Here is a 19,201-nt window from a genome sequence, read left to right on the forward strand (position 1 = left end):
TTTTAGTATGGTAGAAACTTTACATTTAGGCTCTTATGAAGCTCAGCAATAGTCCTACCGTTCGGAGGTAAGACGTATGCGTTCCTCACTCCCCGAGTGAAACTGATCTTCTTTTTCATGAAAGTACATCTCCACACACTGCTCCTCATAATCGTGAAGTTTTTTTTGGTCTTCTTCAGTGAGAAACAGCTCTGAAACACAAGGCAGCAGCTTGTTAACGGTGGAGATCCCGAGCTGAGCAGCGACGCTTAAACAATACTTGTTTAATACAGTGTGCACTGACTTGGTCCGTAGGTACTCTCCTTCTTCCTCTTCCTGCACATGCAGAAGAGCGAGTAAATATGGCACAGGAGGATGAACGGGGGAGGGAGGACAGGCTTCTCGTGATAGGCCATAATGAAATGGTAGCGCTGGAACTTCCACACCATATTGGAAATGGACTTGACTTGCATATATACGTTGCTGAAAAGAAAAAACAAAAGCACAGGAACATTTCAAGAGGAATGTCTGACATATTTGGACTATCTTAGCCCACGCAAACAAGTTAAAACATAACACAAACATTAGGGCTGGGTATCTATTCAAATGTCAAGAATCGATTAGATTCCGATTTTTAAGATTCAGAATCGATTATTAGGATTAAACATATCTAAAAAGCCAAGTTGGATTATTTAACACTTACTTGAAGAAGGCAATTAAAAGGTTGACCATCAGTATGTACTGTACAAAGAGGTAGACTGCTTGCAGGAGAGGAGTCAGCCACACGCCTGCTTGACAAAGAGGCTTTACTGATTGATCACTGTTATTGGCACACACTGTAAAGGGAAAAAAAAACCCATTAGGATCAAAGCATCCCTAAAGAAACACATGCATACACTAACTGAGCAAATCTCATGAAAGAAAAAAAAAGAAAAAAGGAAAAGAGCTACTTGCACTAATTCTTTTTTTTTTTACTATTGTTATCTAATCCAATATCAGTTTAGTTAATTTTAAAGGAAATATGCACTTTGTTTACACTCTAATTATGTAAAATATATTTCTTCAGGATCTTTTCTTTTTTTCTTTTTTTTTTCAAATGATGTAAGATACTTTTAATATCATTTTACAAAGATAAACAGAAACAAGTATGTGTTTTTTATATTTCGCTTTTTTATGGGAAATTTAATTAAAAGCAAAATCTTTCTTATTACATGTGAGTGTTTCTTTGTGATTTAAAGATTTTTCCAGTACAATTAAGGGCCCGATTTACTAAAGGTTTGCGTGTGTTAAAACGTGTGCAAACTTGACAGCACCCGCAAACCAAAGTGCCAGCTGATCTACTAACAGCGTGCAAAGAGGACTGCGCCTCTCAAATGCGCTAAATTGCACACGCAATTCAGTCAGTACTTTTGCCCTGATGAATAATCAATATGGGGCGTAACCGCCAGAGAGCGCTAAATACTGGGAGGGGAAGATGCAAATTGCTCCATTTACCACGCGCAATGAGATTTACCAAGCCTGAAAGTAATTGCGCGTATTGTGATTGCGTCTGTATTTAATACGTTGGAAAGGAAGGTGCTAATCTGCTGCTGCCGTTATTGTGGCAAGGAGGCGACATCCAAAATCAAAGAATACGCAGAGAGAGAGTCTTTATTCTGCTGCATGCTATTTTAAAAATGGTTTTATTAGTTTTATTAAAGGCCACTTTTTCTTTAGTTCTCCGCCTTATATCTTGCCACCTTCTCTTATTGTGCCCCCCTCCACTCGCCCACAAGCAGGCCAAGCCTTTCTGCAAAACTTTGTATTTTATTGATTACTTATCTTATTGAACGTGAAATCATCCTTCGTAAATTACATTTAATTAAAACCCGTGCTTATTAATCACAAAACACAGGTTAAACATCATGACCAAATCCGCTCCGACCCGCTGTGTCAGTATCAGCGCAGAGACTGCAGCTTCGCCTGAATTATGCTTCTGCGTTAAATCGACGGCCATATGGTCCCGTCTATCACACATTTACTGTCAGTGTTTGCTATATAATATATAATATTTGCAATATACTGTGGACATCTGAATAAAAACTTAACTCATAAATAGATGAATCAAAGCACTCTCCAGCTCTGTGTCTGATTGTCTTTTTCTCCTCAGATCATGCCGAGCACCGCCGGGTCACGCAAACCCGACCAATTCAATATTAAAATAAAATTCAGTCCTGTGGTCCGTTTTTCTATTTCGTATTTTTGATCTGTGCCTAAAATTGAAATATGAAAAACCAGACGTTTTTCCGTTTTTTGTGTTACCAACTGCATTTATTCTATCGCAGGTTTTCTCCGATGCGTTTCTTTTGGTAATGTTTAAATTTATTTGCTGTAGTTCATTAATGTGTTTATTTGCCTCTTCCACTAATATCTCTAACTCCAACTCGTCAAATTTCATTTTGCGCTTGTGACTTGTGACTGTGCATTCCATCCACTCTCCATGGCGCAGATCTGCGCTCGCAAACCTTAAGACGCAACACCTCATTTAAATACTGCTGTTTGCACCGAAAAAGTCAGCACTTCTCTTTTAACTGTTTTACTTTGTCACTATCCTCGTATTCAAAACTGAAATTCTCAGAATAAATATCTTCTATCATCTTTTTTAGCAGTGATATTTTTCCTGCGAAAATATATAGTAGTAGTCAGTTAATAAAAATAAACGACCGTCTACAAAGAAATAAAATCGGCAAATGCATTCTAGAAAACTAAAAAAATTTTGAAAACTGCTCTCTTTGTGGAATAACGATGGATTTGTGGAAGAAATATATTATTGGATATGCTGCGATTCATGGCAATTATTTATGCCTCCCTTTTTAGTAAATTAACATTTCGGTTTTTGCGTTGGAAACTTCTCGCGGGCCTCATGAAAACCTCCCCGCATGCGGCCCACGGGCCACACATTTGACACCCCTAACATAGAGGACTGCAAAGTGTTTTCCTTCGACTAAGTTTCAATGGTGCCCGGCTTAATGGAAAATCACTTAATTATTGCTTTTTATCTAGAAAATGTATAACCAAGCCAAAGCAGGCAAAGCTGCGTGAAGAAAAAAAATAAATCACTGCCCTCCACAGAGAAACCAGTCCAGGTAAAGATCTTTACTCATCTCTGAGTAAAGATGTGAGGTCATTGGTGATTCGGCTGTTGTGGGTTTCATTCCAAGTGCTTGTTTTTATGCCACAATCAGCTGTTTTGCTGTTTTTGAGCAGCTTTAAATGAAACTGCTCTTACCCTCTTAATCTCCCCTCCCTTCCTCATCGTCCTTACCATCGATTTCATAGGCATACACTTCCCCGTACATCATCCAGTATGGTTGAAACACCACATCTTTGGCTAGTGTCCAGCTGGGCTCCTCGTCTGGGTACAGAATGGCTTTCCTCGGCACGCCGTAGCTCAACAGCACCACGGCCATAATCACCACGATGTAAAACATGTTGGCCACCTAAAAGAATTGCAACAAGATATGTAACGTACAACTTATGGCATCAATACTATCCACATATTTCATATGTAAAAGTAGATACTACAGACTTTTTAGTCATAGCAGCTTTTGGATGTCAAGTGTAAAGGATGATGCTGTGTCCTCATCCTTATAAGATTACAATTTCAACGAAAAGTATTTCCCCATTTTACACTTTATTGGCGTTCATATTTTCCTTAATAGTCTTTTAAAGGCTCTGGTCCAAGCAGTGGTTCACTGGGTTCTAGAAAAGTTCAGTTTCAGGCGTTGCAAAATGTTATTTGCAGAGGAAACAAAGACTTTCTTAATGGAGGGAACAGAACAGTGTTTGCTCGTTTGGCTGTATGAGTGTGCTGTAATTACACAGATGCACACACTTGGCTTCAAGACAGAAAAATGAGAAAAATAATAAAATAATAAATAAATAAACAAATCCCAGCACTAGAATGTCAAATTAAACTTACGATATTTGCTTTACTTTTCATATTATACATCTGGTAAAAAGCACCATATATTGGGAAACTAGTAAACTTATGCAAGATAATAAAAATGAAAGACAGCTTTTGATGTTTGGTGTTGTTTCAATCGCCATAGCAAATTAATAAAATAATTTAAAATAAAAAACACTAAAATTAAATACAATTATTTTCCTGCATGAAACTGAAACTGTTGCAGAACCTTCGTAGAACCACAGACGGAAAAAATGACATCTCATCTCCTGCTGCTAAAAACTGTTAATTTGAGCGACACTACTGCTCATCGGCTGTGTTAAAGAGTCAAATCAAATATCAAACTTGACAGTCCAAACAAATTAAAGCTGCAGTTTGTTACACACATACAGGTTAAAGATCAAACTTTCTTCTTCATGCTGGTCTAAATCACGAAATCTGCAACAAACACGTGACTACTGTTCCTGATTTACATAAAATGACACCCACAATGCAGGTAAAGACCTTTGCACACCAAGTCTGAACTTAAGTCTGGATTCTTAAAAATAAAAAAAAACTAACAAACCTTCTTTAACACACCTTGAACATGGAATCTGATGTGTTATTTTATTTGTCAGTCTACCAATTGCAGATATTTGGGATATGAGAGTTAAGAGATCCAGCACTTAGTGAGGATGATAAAAGGTCATTCACATGGTTTTTATGTGCATTTCATGACTGTAAAGGACAGCTGGATACTGGTACCACACATTAAAAATAGCCTGGCTAATCTCCATAATCCTACTAACCCTACACTGTTTATGACTATGTGCATGACATTTTAATTCAGAGGGCTCTGAGCAGTCAAACAACTCACTTAAAAAAAGGACAGTACCAAACCAAACACATAAGCAGTAATACAGTATCAGAAACCATGTGAATGACAGTGTAACTTTGCACTCATTCTTGAATACAAACTGCAATGATATTTGATGATCAATACAGATTTGATGAGCAAAGGCCTTAAAAGTTGCACATTGTGTTCATACATCCAGTACTCGAGTTGAGGGGGGATGGCAGCCCCCCTGAAATAAAAATGGTCAAAATCATCCCCCTTTCCATCCCTTATGTCATTTCATCAATGAATGTGGTTTTACTGCTATTTCAACATTTAGAGTCATCACCAAAAAAAAAAAAAAACACACCAGAAAAATAACTTATTTGACAATTTTCACCTGTTTCAAGTAAATTTTCACTTGAAGATTTATCTTCTCATTACTAGCAAAGAAATCTTGTTCCACTGGCAGATTTTTCTACTTATTTTAAGTGGAAATCTACTTGAAACAGGTGAAAATTTTTGTTTTTTCCAGTGATGAGTCTTGTTTTAAGTGTAATGAGATTTTTTGACTAAAATGAGACATTTTAACTAGAAATAAGACAAATATTCTTGTTAAGATTTTGAGTTTTTGCAGTGCTCCATGTTACTTATCCTGTGAAGGACAGAGTCATATTGATAAGTTCAGAAAACTGTTTTTTACTTTTGTGTTTTGATGTATTTGATGTAAGCCCAGTGGATATTTAAAGCTTACAGAAGGCTGCATTTAACTGCTGCTATGTCATTCCCGCAGTATTTCTGCAGGTGTTTTGGTCAGTGCTATTATTTGTTATATATTATATTATTTGTTATCAGCACAAATTATCTGTCCCCATATGATAAAATCCACCATCCCCCCTGATTTATTTTTTTACAACTCGAGTACTGCATACATCCACAGTTACATTTCAGCATTCAGGTGAGTGTTCCTGTTAGAAAGAACTCACCATCTTGGCAATCATCATGACGTACGGACCAGCTTGCTGGTTAACGGCCAGAATATCCAGGAGTCGCACATACCAGAAGATGATATTGAGACAATAAACGATCCTGCCAGGAACGAAGGCGGCCCCTCCACCTAACCTCAGGCCGAAGCCGATGAAGAAGGTCACGATAGCCAGAAAGTCTGACACATTGAAATAGTCGCTGAACCACACCTTTATTTTCTGGCTTATTTTTCCTGCTTCAGACATAAACATCTGGAGAAAAGCAAAAAGGAAGAGAAATAGAGAACAAAAATAAAGTAAGGGGAAAGCCAGACTGCAGAACCCACCATTTATGCCTTGCTGGGACATTAACTCATAACAACTGTGGAGATTTACACGTGACAAATGCCTGTCGTTTCAGTCACCTCACGGATTTTCTCGATGGCAGAGGTGAAGATGTAGAGGATGACGACCCACTCTTGAGGAGAAGGCCAGTCTGGCATCTTTACCAGCACCACGTATGTGTACAGCATCAAGTAGCCCAGGTAGAAGAGCTAAACACAGACAACAAAGAACATTAGTAAAAATGATTATTACAGAAAAATCTGAATGAAAATTTAAGGACGTTTCTTCTTATGTCAAAAGTGTAGCGACATTGAAGAGTATATAGAGTAAATACATTGAAAGAATATTAATGTTTAAAAAAACCTTAAAATTAGAGATTCAGAAAAAGGATTCTTCATACTGATTTGTTGTTTTTTTTGAGCGATTAAGGCCCTGTCCCAATACTCCCCCTACCCCTCGTTTTCATCCCTACCCCTAAATTTTGCACGTTGCCGTGAGGGTAGTGGTGTCCCAATTCCTCTTTTCACCTAGGGGGAGTGCGGAAAACGAGTGTAGTGGCTATGAATCTGGCTCTACGGATCGAGGGATTTCGGATGCACACTAGATGACTGAGGGCCAGAAAAATTTCCCAGAATGCTTTTCGTCGTCATTTGCGGACTGAATCAAAAAAAAAATATGGCGGACATTTCTTATTTTTTAGTGAATAAAATCTATATTTTGAGTACGTTTCTGCATAAAAATGCGTTTTGATTACATTTCTAGCGAGAAAAATATATATTTTACTTCCATAATATTCACTCAGTGAATGTATATAATCACTCGTTTGCCCGTTGTTGTGGTCTTTTTCAAACCTCGCCAGAATAAAGGTTGATTTATGGTTCCGCTTTACACCAACGCAGAGCTTAAGGTGTAGGTTACGCGGCGACGCGCGACGTACGCCGTACCCTACGCCGTAGGCTCTGCATCGATTTAACACGGAACCATAAATCAGCTCCGGAACCGGGAGGCAGAAATCCCAAAATTTTCGGAGCAAATTTCTTAACAGGCGTAGCTACAACTGTTAGATTTTATCTATTAAACCAACATTTATCTTCCTAAATGATTTATTTCAGCCAGCGGTAATTCTCCAGAGCTGCAGGTTTCTCCCCGGGACGACGGCGCAGGTTGACCCGGCGATCACGTCTGTACTCCGGCTGTTGTTGCGCCGGACGGACAGACCAGCGGCTCTTATCATCGCCGAAAACATCAGATCAACAGGTGTTATTTGGATAAACTGAGCCCAGGTTTGGGATCTTAACGGTTACTTTTACGCCTGAAAAAATATGAAAACTTAATAAAGTGGCATATTAACAGCGCTACAGCTGAAATTAAAACAGCTTTTGGCTCTCAACTTCCTGATTTTAGTGGTGGTGCTGAAAGTAGGAGTAGTGGGAGTATTGGGACAGGACCCTGGGAAGATTTCAAGTGCCCTAAAATCTGTCCCTTCTTTTGTAGGGGTAGTGGTAGTGAGGGAGGGCTAGTGAAAGAAAGTAGGGGGTGTATTGGGATTGGCCCTTAGTCACTCAGGGCCCTTTCAAGAGTCCCAATATCATCACAGCACTTTGTGTAGGAACAAACAGTTTGTGAACGGAGGCGTCTTGACCACAGAGGTCGGCTGGTGGAGCTGATAAAGTCTCTAACTGCCGGAGAAATGTTCTTTTCTTTGTCACAACAAGTGAAATACAGTGTCCACCAAAAGCCAGAGAGGAAGAATGGCCCACAGGAGTATTTAATACATGTGTTTTTATGCATTTTATTTTTAATTTCAATTTAGTTAAAAAGTTTGCTTATAGTTACTAAACTTAGCACAAAAAGTAAGAACATTTTTGTCTGGTAGGTTATTTCTTTGTTGTAACAAAACTTTTTGGCAATAAATCTCATACGATTGGAAAGCCGGTTTATTTCCCTTTTGAATGGGGCCATATTTGCAAGGAACATGCATTTGTGGGATGAGCAGCAGAGCCGAGTACCGGGGTTGCACCCAGGAACGTTTGCGACACCACATATTTGTGAATGCAGCATTAAAGCGACTGTTATACAAGCCAACATCAAAAACACTGCTCATTTGAACTATAACTAGACAAGCATACATCTGTGAATTTATTAACTTGTTTTCAGCTACTTTCTCTTGTATTTTAAAGTTTGTCATGCTTAGCATCTCATTGCTGGTCTGCCATTACATTTTAAGTGCAACAGTTCAGCAGTTCTTAGGTGGCTTTAGCTGTAAGAAAGCTCAGTATTTACTTAATGGACTGATACTAATAACGCTGCAGCTGCACGGCAGGTGGCTGGGACTGGCTGATGTCCAGCTCGGCCGGTTTGACCAGTATCTGTCAGACGTTGGGCCACAGCCATGTGTTTAAACAAAGAAAGGCCCAACATCAACTGCAAACCCTGACTACATGGTCTGAGACAAAGAAAACCCTCTAAATGACGCAAAAGCCCAGCAAGCTTTGCTCCGTTTACGACACCGAGGTGTTAATGACGTCACTGGCCTCTCGTTGGGCATGAAAGTATTCACATTCATTACTCAGGTAGAAGTATAGATACTAGAGTTTAAAAATACTCCTGTAGAAGTTGAAGTATCAACTCAAGTTTTTTACTCAAGTAAAAGTATAAAAGTACTGGTTTCAAAACTACTTAAAGTATAAAAGTAAAAGTAATGTAAGGGGGAAAAAAGCCATTGAAAATGAATGCATCTTAGTATAATGCAAATATATTAAAGAAGCATATATGTGTACTATTGAGCATTAACATGTGTTTCAGAGAGCAGGAGATATGATGACTAGTTGCCTATAAGTATTGTAATGGTGCAAAAAGTCAAACTTCAGAGGCATGTTATCATTTATCCTAACCTTTATTGGAATGTACATCCAAGTTTAGTTGCAGGAATCTGAGGGAACGGATGTAAGAACAAAACTGGACAAGAACATCTGAAACAACCACAACCAAATTCACTCTATCCGGATGGAGCAATTTAACTGGATAGTTTTTTTTTAAAGGCCGAAATGAAATAGAGTAACGAGGCTGTTTTTAAAATGTAAGGAGTAAAAAGTACAGATAATTGTGTGAAAATGTAAGGAGTAAAAGTAAAAAGTCGTCTGAAAAATAATTACTCCAGTGAAGTATAGATAACCAAAATTTCTACTTAAGTAAGGTAACAAAGTATTTGAACTTCGTTACTTGACACCTCTGGGCATGGACCCCCAAAACCTGCTGAATTGCAGCTGTAAAGAGCGGCTCCTCTTTCTCCCTCAACGACTCCAACACGGACCTCATCCCTCCTGAGTCTGTGAGCTGTAAAGGCCACAGCTCCTACTGCGTGATGAGCTGCCAGCCTGCTCCTCCATCACTGAAGCAACTACAGCCCGTCTGAAAGCAGCGCTGCAACCGAGTGACCTGCAAACACTCTGAGCCCCAGAAGACCCGAGAAAGCCTAGACAACGTGGACGCCTTCAGACCGATTTGGAAAGGAAGGAAAGCCCAGCCGTGGCAACAACGCTACATCCCTTCATCCTCACAGTCGTGACAGGAAGAAATGGTGCTTTCCCACTAGTACCTACTCAGCCCGGCTCGGCTCGCCTCCACTCGGTTTGGCGCCTTTCCACTAGGTGTCTAACGTACGGTGGCCGACAAGGGCCAAACGCACTGCAACAGCCTAATGCATCTCAGTTAAAGGAGCATGAGGCCGGATTGAGGCAGGATTTATGAAAAAAATGTGTATACGTTTTAAGTTTTCTAGTAATAATGTCAGATGAAGCGTTCCAAACCAAAAATAATGTTTCCTCTAGTGTATCTCTCCGTTGCCTTGAACAGGCTGTGTGCTGCAAAATGTGCTGCAATTGTGGGGCCGAATTTCCCGCGCTGGGCTGCGGATGTGACGTCACATGACGCTGCATGCGCGTTCTCCCCGTTCTCCCGTGCCGGCTTCACTGTTGGCTGCAGTACCCCCGACGGCCGTCGTGGTGAAGGGTGGTGCTAGAGAGTCTCATTTCTTAAAAAGGAGCCTCATGCTCCTTTAAGGAAAACGGCTACAAGTACAGAAATGATTCAAATTCACAAACTCAAAACGAGGTACAAAAAGAGGAACGTGGTGCAAATGAAAAAACGTGCTGCAAAAAACAAAGACAAATGCAGCATCATCAAACGCGCTGCAAATAGAGAAACGATGCAAAGCACAAAACGATATAAAACAAGAAACCATCTTCAAAAGAAAAACGCTTCATAACCGGTCACTACAACCGGAAGTCTCCAAACCTGCAGGGGGCGCTCTCAGCGTAACAGCTCAATGGACAGACACACGGGATGTAGAGAGAGACCGATGTGCAGCCTTGTATCGTCTGGTGTAACGTTAAAATATAATAAAGAAACGTCTCGTAATGTACAGCGTTGTACGGTGATATAAACATCGTATATAAATATAGTCAGATAAAAATCACATTACCGCTGTATGTTTAAACCATGGATGTAAACACTGTGGTTCAGTCAGCAGCGCCCCCTGCAGGTTTGGAGCACTTCCGGTTGTAGTGACCGGTTATGAAGCGTTTTTCTTTTGAAAATGGTTTCTTGTTTTATATCGTTTTGTGCTTTGCATCGTTTCTCTATTTGCAGCGCGTTTGATGATGCTGCATTTGTCTTTGTTTTTTGCAGCACGTTTTTTCATTTGCACCACGTTCCTCTTTTTCTACCTCGTTTTGAGTTTGTGAATTTGAATTGTTTTTGTACTTGAAGCCGTTTTCCTTAACTGAGACGCATTAGGCCGTTGCAGCGCGTTTGGCCCTTGTCAGCCACCGTACTAATGTGCCGAGTAGATACTTTTTCTGTAACTACTCTGCCATGGTTCTAAGCGGCTGAGTCGGGCTGTGACGTCATCACACTACAGGCCACCGATTGGTCGGGGGGTTGGAGTCAGACGTCTGAGTCAGGATGTGGAAATCAGAGAAAGAGCGACTCGCGGCTTCTTGTTTATTTTATTCGACAGACTCGACAAGCCACAGACCCAGCAGCACATCTATCATCTCCTCCAGGTTCTACATCTTTAGTGTTGTTGTCTTCTTCGTTTAGATCACACAATCAAATACGTCACAGGCCAAGTTGAGTCGAGCCGAGTAGGTACTAGTGGAAAAGTGCCAAAAGAAAGCTACTAATCACCAGAAGCACCATGGCCAGTTTTTTTAATAAAACTTTCTGCAAATATCATAACTCTGTAGGTGTGTGTGTCTAGTCCATGCAAGTTTAGTTCAACTTTGATTGGCTCAGCAATCTTAAAAGCAGTTAGGTCTTTACATACGAGGTGTGAACTGAGAGGGGAAGGGGGAAAAATAGTTCCTGTTTTCCACGGGTGATGCATGAGTCAGTGATGCGGTGTTGCACTAATGTCCTGGGAGCCGGATGGAAGCAGGTACAGCAGATGTAGATAAGCTTGAATAGAGGCTGTATTATGTGGACTAGCCGGTTTAGTGATGTTATCAGCGACAGCGACGGCTCCCAGGCTCCTGAGAACCGGCCTCAGGCTCATGGAAATGAATGAACCTGAATGAAAAGTAAGTGTGTGAAGATGTGTATGTTAATCTGTCTTTACGATACATTTTAAGTAAGGTTTAAGTACCAGTCTCTCAGCAAATCAAGTAATTTAGGGTATGTTTAAGATGAGTATCAGTTTCAGAAAAAAAAAAGCCCAGCATTACCCGGTGTGTCGGCTCCTCTACATGTCCTGTTTTGTTCAGAGGCACAAAGACAAAGAGGCACCGTTGAGTTTTACTAAAACTGTTGGGTTTCTACTTCTCCTGGGTGAAAACATCTAATTATTGTTGGTGTATTTACTCAGATTGCTCCCCAGATAAATCACCAGAAAATGAAAACATTACTGAATAATGACCGTACCGTGTTGGACCAGAACTTGACAATGGGAGCGTGGTAGAAGGCATAGATTTTCCTGGTTAAGGGCAGTTTCCGGGATCGGACGTGCGTCTCCATGTCATTTTTTGCCTCCACTTGGTCATGTGATCTGGCCTCCTTGAAAACATCCTGCAGAGCAGTCAAAGAGGTCCATGGTAGCCGTAGTTTGAAAAAAATGAGAAAATATCAGCAAATTCAGATTAATCGTGTGCAGGAAAAATAAGCAAATAAAATAAAAACAACCAGGGATGTCAGCAGTAAAATACAGGTAAATGTGATGAACTTTATTACACTGAAGGGCCAGACTGAAGACTATGACTGCGTTTCCATGCATGAATAACCCTTTTAAAACCCGAATATTGGCAATAACCCGGTTTTGCATGGCCATGTAAACACCAATAACCCCTTTGGATAACCCAAATTAGCTCATATTCCGGTTTTTAAAAACGCGAATATGACCCCTGGGTTACTCCTTTTAAAACCTGAATATTCGGTCATGTAAACACCAAACGGAATATCCCCATCAAACGGAACATGAATTTGTTTTCTGCGCATGCTCTGTTCACAAGGAATCCTGGTCTTTTGAGTCCAGGAAGTTCTTATAAACACGACGAAATGCAAGCCCACGCCACACTTTTGGAGTGAGGAGGAGACTAATCACTTCATAAATGTAATGACGGATATGAACATGTTGGCATTTGTAGACGGTAGAAAGTACCGGGATAGCGAGATTTACAAGACGGTGAGCGAAAAGTTGCGCGAAGCAGCATTTGTTTTGAATTTGGATACAGGAAGAAGAAGCAGAAATGACGCTAATTGCGTCATCACGTTCTCCGTGCATCGCTGGTTTGATCCAGATATCCCGAATGATTAATTACCATGTAAACAGGGATAACCCTGTTTGCTCACGCATGGAAACGGAATATTCCCAATGTTTCAGTAACCGGAATATTAGCAATAACCCGAATTTTGACTGCATGTAAACGTAGTCTCTGTCAGAGAGGCGATGGAGACACTGAACGAATCCTACCATCTGAATGTCTTCAGCCACGTTCTGGAAGTTGTGCTCACTGTCCTCCATGGTGATCTGGTGGTCGTCTTGGCTCTGAGGGATGTGAGCCATCTCGGCCTTAGATTTGTACTCCAGGAGCAGGATGGCAGGAGGCACCAAGATACTTAGAATCACCTAGAGATGCGTACACACACACATGCAGGTGGGTCATCGCAGCAACATTTCTCAAGATTGTATTGGATAGTCTGTGATCAGGTCAAATCTTTACTTAAAATGTTGTTGTTTGGTTTATCCCCATCTTAATCTTTTTAAAATGGGAATATAGTTATATTTTCACAAGATTAAGTCCAAAAAGCTTGATAAAGCATATGGTTGTAAATCCAATGGGCTTTTAGTAGCATCTGGAACATACGGAAGAGTATTAGGGCCATGCAGGAGGAAAAATATTTGAGAGGGGAAGATTTTTTTTATGGTGCACTTCGAGAAAAAAGTCAAAGGTCGAGATTAATGTTGAAATACAATTTCAAGAATAAAGTCGAAATCTCGTGAATAAAGTAAAGAAATTTCGCCTTTTTTCTCAACATTTCAACTTTATCCTCGAAATTTCGACTTTTTTCTCAAAACTTCGGCTTTTTTCTCGACATTTCGACTTTTTTCTCGAAATTGTATTTCAACATTAATCTCAACATTTTGACATTTTTCTCGAAATTTCGACTTTTTTCCTCAACATTTCGACTTTTTTCTCGAAATTGTACTTCAACATTAATCTCGACATTTCGACTTTTTTCTCGACATTTCGACTTTTTTCTCAAAATTGTATTTCAACATTAATCTCGACATTTTGACTTTTTTCTCAACGTTTCGACTTTTTTTCTCAACATTTCGATTTTTCTCGAAATTGTATTTCAACATTAATCTCGACATTTCTACTTTTTTCTCGAAGTACATAATGAAAAATATATCTTCCTCTAAAATATTATTTTTATTTTTCTCCTGCTTGGCCCTAATACTCTTCTGTAGGAACAGCTGTAGTTTCACCATCACCATCATTTATTCTTTAAAAGAATAATAAAATGTCTCCAGTTCAAGAAAGACTGCAGTGTTCTCCCAATGATCGCCACCATTACAAATCATCGAGGACGACTTCCTGGATGCGTTTCTTGGTTCTGTTGACATTTTTATTTAAAATTCAGAAGCAAAAATGCATCTTGCCAAACCGATTTGACCTGACCTTTATGTTTAAAATAAAAAATAAAATCTGGATGGAACATGAACCTTGTACCAGGAGTTCTTGCGCATGTTCAGCCGCCCCATCCACATGTCAGACAGCAGCATCTGGGTGCAGGTATGAGCAACAAACGGTCGCAAGTGGGAGCCGACGGCCAACTTCAAACAGGTCGAGTTGCTCCAGTTCTTTAGCTCGTAGGTAAGAAGCTTCATGGCCATGGTTTCATCCTGCCTGAACGACTGCTCCAGCAGCTCTACGGCCAACGTTCCAAACTCACTGATGTACATTTGCACAGTTAGTTCATGCATAAATAAGATTCACACAAAAGATAATTTGAGAGCTGAGTTATGTAAAAAGCCAGAGAAACCCTTACCTTGAGTAGTCCTTGAGCTCCTCTGAGGTGTCGTCCACCACGTCGCTCTTCTTGGCCTCGTAGCCCATAGACCGGCAGAGTTTACAGGCCACCAGCGCCTTAGCCATGTTCTCCTCTCCGTGCTGCCAGAAGAAGAGAGACATTTTTTGCCTCTTCATCAACACCGCCCAGACGAGCAGCTCGTTGAAAGGGTAGGGAAAACGACGCGTCTCCGGGTCATCGATGTCCACGATCTCCTCTTTGCTTCTCTTCTTGCTCTGCTCAGCAGTCGAGTCCAACTGGAAGGGGAGAGGGGAGAAGACACAGATAGATATTACTTTCCCCCTTTGAAGTGGCTTCATAAAGCCAAACAGATCTTCCCTGAACTCCCGATTAGGCCTGCGTTGAAAAAAATCGATTTCCCAATTCTAAATCGATTCTCATATTAATTCCTAAAAATCGATTCATATGTCTAAAGATCGATTTTTTTTTTTATTTTTTTGTTTTTTTTTTCTTTTATTTATTTATGTATTTTTTGTTTCATCATTACATTACAACTTTTAGTTCTTTTTTTGTTTATCCCCAAAAAAGGAATGTTTTGTTGGACACGAGAATAACTGGTGCCATGTTTTTGCCTTTAAATATGTTTAAAGGTATGAAAACATTAAAGTGTTAGGTTATAATTGAATAAATTGTCTATATTTCATTACTTTATATACTGTCTTGGGGTTACATTTGCAAAAAATGCTAAAAACCAAATGCTCAAAAATTAAAAACCAAAATAGACCGAAAATGGAACAAATAAAAATGGAATGTGGGAAAAAATAAAACTGATTTCATCCGTCTCTGTTTCCTCCCTGGATCTGTTTGGTAATTCTGACCCACATGATGTTTCTGAAAGCAGTTCTATCAGCATTCTGGGAGCTGATTGGTCCTTACAGCTTCATTAGCTGCAATACTTGCTGTTGAATCTCAATATAATACTAGTAGTAGTATTTTGCATAACTACATATAATATATAATTCATGCGACAGCTCAAAAAAACGTTTTAATATCACTAACCCAAATCAATATCGGAATCGAATCGAATCAAATCTTTATAATCGATTCTAAATCTTAAGAATCAAATCGATTCTTGACATTTGAATGGATCCCCAGCCATACTCCTGATAGGTTGATCTTTATAAGTCATGGATACGAAAGAAGCCTGCTCTTTTTATACAAAAGCAAACTTTACCTTTGGTTTGTACGGCTGTGCAGTCCTTGATGAAGTGGTTGTGTCTGGTCTTTTCTTTCTTATCCGCCTGCATGCTAAAAGCCTCGTGAGTTTTCCTCAAATGAGAACCAGGGACCTGCGGCGTGGCGCCCAGATCTCTGTAAGGAAGCACAGATTAAAACCCATTTAATACTAAAGATTTATACCTATAATTCATTTATCCTGAGAGTCAGCGATAAAATATCAGTAACCTTTAAAACGATAACAGGATTTTTTTTTTTTTTGCAGTACTAAACTTCCAAAAATCTTTTTCACTCACCCTACTGTTGCCATGGAGATTGTTGTAAATGATTCTGAAGCGTTTCCTGGTGTAGTTGCACCTGTAAGTCCCACCCATCAGAAACTCAATGACCAGGCCCACGTCGATCAAACTGATCTTATAGTTTGGCGGAAGATTACTCTGTAAAGAGTCACAACCACAGATTTAGTGGGTTTGGTGTCGGATCAGGAGAGCTGATCTTGATCCTGATCTGAATTAGACGGATTACCTGTTTGACATCTCTAACCAGGTGAAGGAGAGTTGGGTTGTTGGGAGGTTGTTTCTACAATAGAAGAAAATAGAAAAAAAATGAAACTCAGAAAAACATTTTCTATCAGCCTAACTCCTGTTTGTGGTTGGTGGATGTTCATGACGTTACCGTGTTGTAGAGCTCCTCCAGCCGACTGATCGTCAGGAAACGGTGCATGCTTACGCCGTTTTCTATGAGCAACTTCACAAAGTCCACTCTGTCCATCACGAGTGCGTCCAACATCGCCTGCTCCAAAGAACTCACCTAAATGAGCCAAAATAAACACTAAGTTATGAAGTTTTTATAGTGGATCATTATTTACTAAACACGATTTAAGATTTAATTGCCTTTAAAGCCCAGCAGAAACTGCTTCCAAACTACATTCAGGACCTGTTCCAGATAAAATAAACCCGCTCTGACCTGAGGGGGAAACTCATGTTTGAGACGACGACAGCAAGAACTAATATTAAAAAGAGATGGACTCATTCAGGTGTTTTCATATACTTTTTCTTTCCTTTTTGCAATTTTATTTATGTGTGGGTGTGTATTTGCATTGTGGTGTTTAGAGAAATAGTTTAGTGAGCTGTTTTCTTTTTTTTCTTTTCTTTTCTTTTATTATCTTTTGTAATTTTTTTAAATTTTCTTTTTATTTATTTATTTTCTATTCTTTTTTGCGTAATTAATTCTTATCCTGCTATAATTTTATATCCATTTATTTTTATTTTTCTATGTTGGAGGGGTTAAAAAAATCTTTGACTTGTGATTTTCTTTTAGATACTTGGTACACTACGGTCACTGAATGTGGTGATCTTTCTATTGTTTTTTTTTCTTCGAAATAGTTATGAAGATGTATGTACCATTGTTACTTCGGCTATTCATCTCAATAAAAAAATTATAAAAAAAAAAAAAAAGATGTACATCAATTAAGGCAAGAGAAATTTGGAATAGTTGTGACATCGACCTAAAAATGTGCAGTTCTATCTACAAGTTGAAGGAAATGTTTAAAGAAAATACTGTAAATAAATATAAAACACTATGAATATAGAGTATACTATCGGGAACATTCTAGAATGTGAAACGTCAATTTTGTGTTTCATCTTACTTATTTTTGTCTTTTTATGTATTGTTTGTTTCAACGGACTAATGCTGATGTCTTATATTTAAGCTGATCATAAGAAAAAAGGGTCGGCACTATAAGCTACGGCTTCAGCCTACACCTTTTCGGCAAAGGAAGTGTTTTTTTTTAATTACCTTTTCATCTTATTTTGTAAAAGGTGTGTACAAGCTAGGGATGGGCGGTATGGACTAAAAAATGTATCACGGTAATTTATGGCATTTATCCCGATAACGATAGAAATGACGATAAAAAAAAAACAATTCAACTCCATCTTTTTAACTATAAATCTATCTCCACATTCAGTCTTTGGAGCCAAAACACTGCTCTAAAAGATACTAAATACTAATAAACTACACCAATTAAATTGAATTAATAAAAACCAATTAAATGAGTTACACCTTGTTTGTTTGTTACACAAACACGTATCAACGGGAATTTATCCTTTTTTCTATCTTTCTTTCAGGCTAATTTCTTTCTTTCTTTCTTTCTTTCTTTCTTTCTTTCTTTCTTTCTTTCTTTCTTTCTTTCTTTCTTTCTTTCTTTCTTTCTTTCTTTCTTTCTTTCTTTCTTTCTTTCTTTCTTTCTTTCTTTCTTTCTTTCTTTCTTTCTTTCTTTCTTTCTTTCTTTCTTTCTTTCTTTCTTTCTTTCTTTCTTTCTTTCTTTCTTTCTTTCAGGCTCATATCTTTCTTTCTTTCTTTCTTTCAGGCTCATATCTTTCTTTCTTTCTTTCTTTCAGGCTCATATCTTTCTTTCTTTCTTTCTTTCTTTCTTTCTTTCTTTCAGGCTCATATCTTTCTTTCTTTCTTTCTTTCTTTCTTTCTTTCTTTCAGGCTCATATCTTTCTTTCTTTCTTTCTTTCTTTCTTTCAGGCTCATATATATATATATATATCTTTCTTTCAGGCTCATATATATATATATATATCTTTCTTTCAGGCTCATATATATATATATATATCTTTCTTTCAGGCTCATATATATATATATATCTTTCTTTCAGGCTCATATATATATATATATATATCTTTCTTTCAGGCTCATATATATATATATATATATCTTTCTTTCAGGCTCATATATATATATATATATATATCTTTCTTTCAGGCTCATATATATATATATATATATATCTTTCTTTCAGGCTCATATATATATATATATATCTTTCTTTCAGGCTCATATATATATATATATCTTTCTTTCAGGCTCATATATATATATATATCTTTCTTTCAGGCTCTCATATATATATTTCTTTCTTTCAGGCTCTCATATATATATCTTTCTTTCTTTCTTTCTTTCTTTCTTTCTTTCTTTCTTTCTTTCTTTCTTTCTTTCTTTCTTTCTTTCTTTCTTTCTTTCTTTCTTTCTTTCTTTCTTTCTTTCTTTCTTTCTTTCTTTCTTTCTTTCTTTCTTTCTTTCTTTCTTTCTTTCTTTCTTTCTTTCTTTCTTTCTTTCTTTCTTTCTTTCTTTCTTTCTTTCTTTCTTTCTTTCTTTCTTTCTTTCTTTCTTTCTTTCTTTCTTTCTTTCTTTCTGCGAGATGACAAATTACCGTGGGGAATTTTTTGGACGGTATATTGTGAACGGTAAAATATCGCCCATCCCTAGTACAAGCCGAAATAAAGATAAAGATTCAGAAGGGAGATGGGAGAGAAGCCCAGAAATATGGCCAAATACAGTAGTAAATACAGTCAGCAAATACAAACAGATATAGGGCAT

The 19,201-nt window shown here is 38.4% G+C and overlaps 1 protein-coding gene across 1 annotated transcript in view; it reads right to left on the reverse strand.

The window, feature by feature from the left end:
• Positions 1–19,201, reverse strand: part of LOC133464448 (transient receptor potential cation channel subfamily M member 7-like) — a 62,328-nt gene that overhangs the window by 14,668 nt on the left and 28,459 nt on the right. Inside the window, 16 exon segments of the mRNA XM_061746444.1 lie at positions 59–191; positions 284–462; positions 683–815; positions 3,284–3,458; positions 5,726–5,977; positions 6,130–6,258; positions 11,972–12,115; positions 13,017–13,172; positions 14,274–14,502; positions 14,600–14,877; positions 15,816–15,839; positions 15,841–15,927; positions 15,929–15,952; positions 16,114–16,254; positions 16,343–16,396; positions 16,493–16,627. Of these exon segments, the coding sequence (XP_061602428.1) occupies positions 59–191; positions 284–462; positions 683–815; positions 3,284–3,458; positions 5,726–5,977; positions 6,130–6,258; positions 11,972–12,115; positions 13,017–13,172; positions 14,274–14,502; positions 14,600–14,877; positions 15,816–15,839; positions 15,841–15,927; positions 15,929–15,952; positions 16,114–16,254; positions 16,343–16,396; positions 16,493–16,627 (2,273 nt within the window).

Source organism: Cololabis saira, chromosome 2 (genome assembly GCF_033807715.1).
Source record: "Cololabis saira isolate AMF1-May2022 chromosome 2, fColSai1.1, whole genome shotgun sequence".
Lineage (NCBI taxonomy): Eukaryota > Metazoa > Chordata > Actinopteri > Beloniformes > Belonidae > Cololabis > Cololabis saira.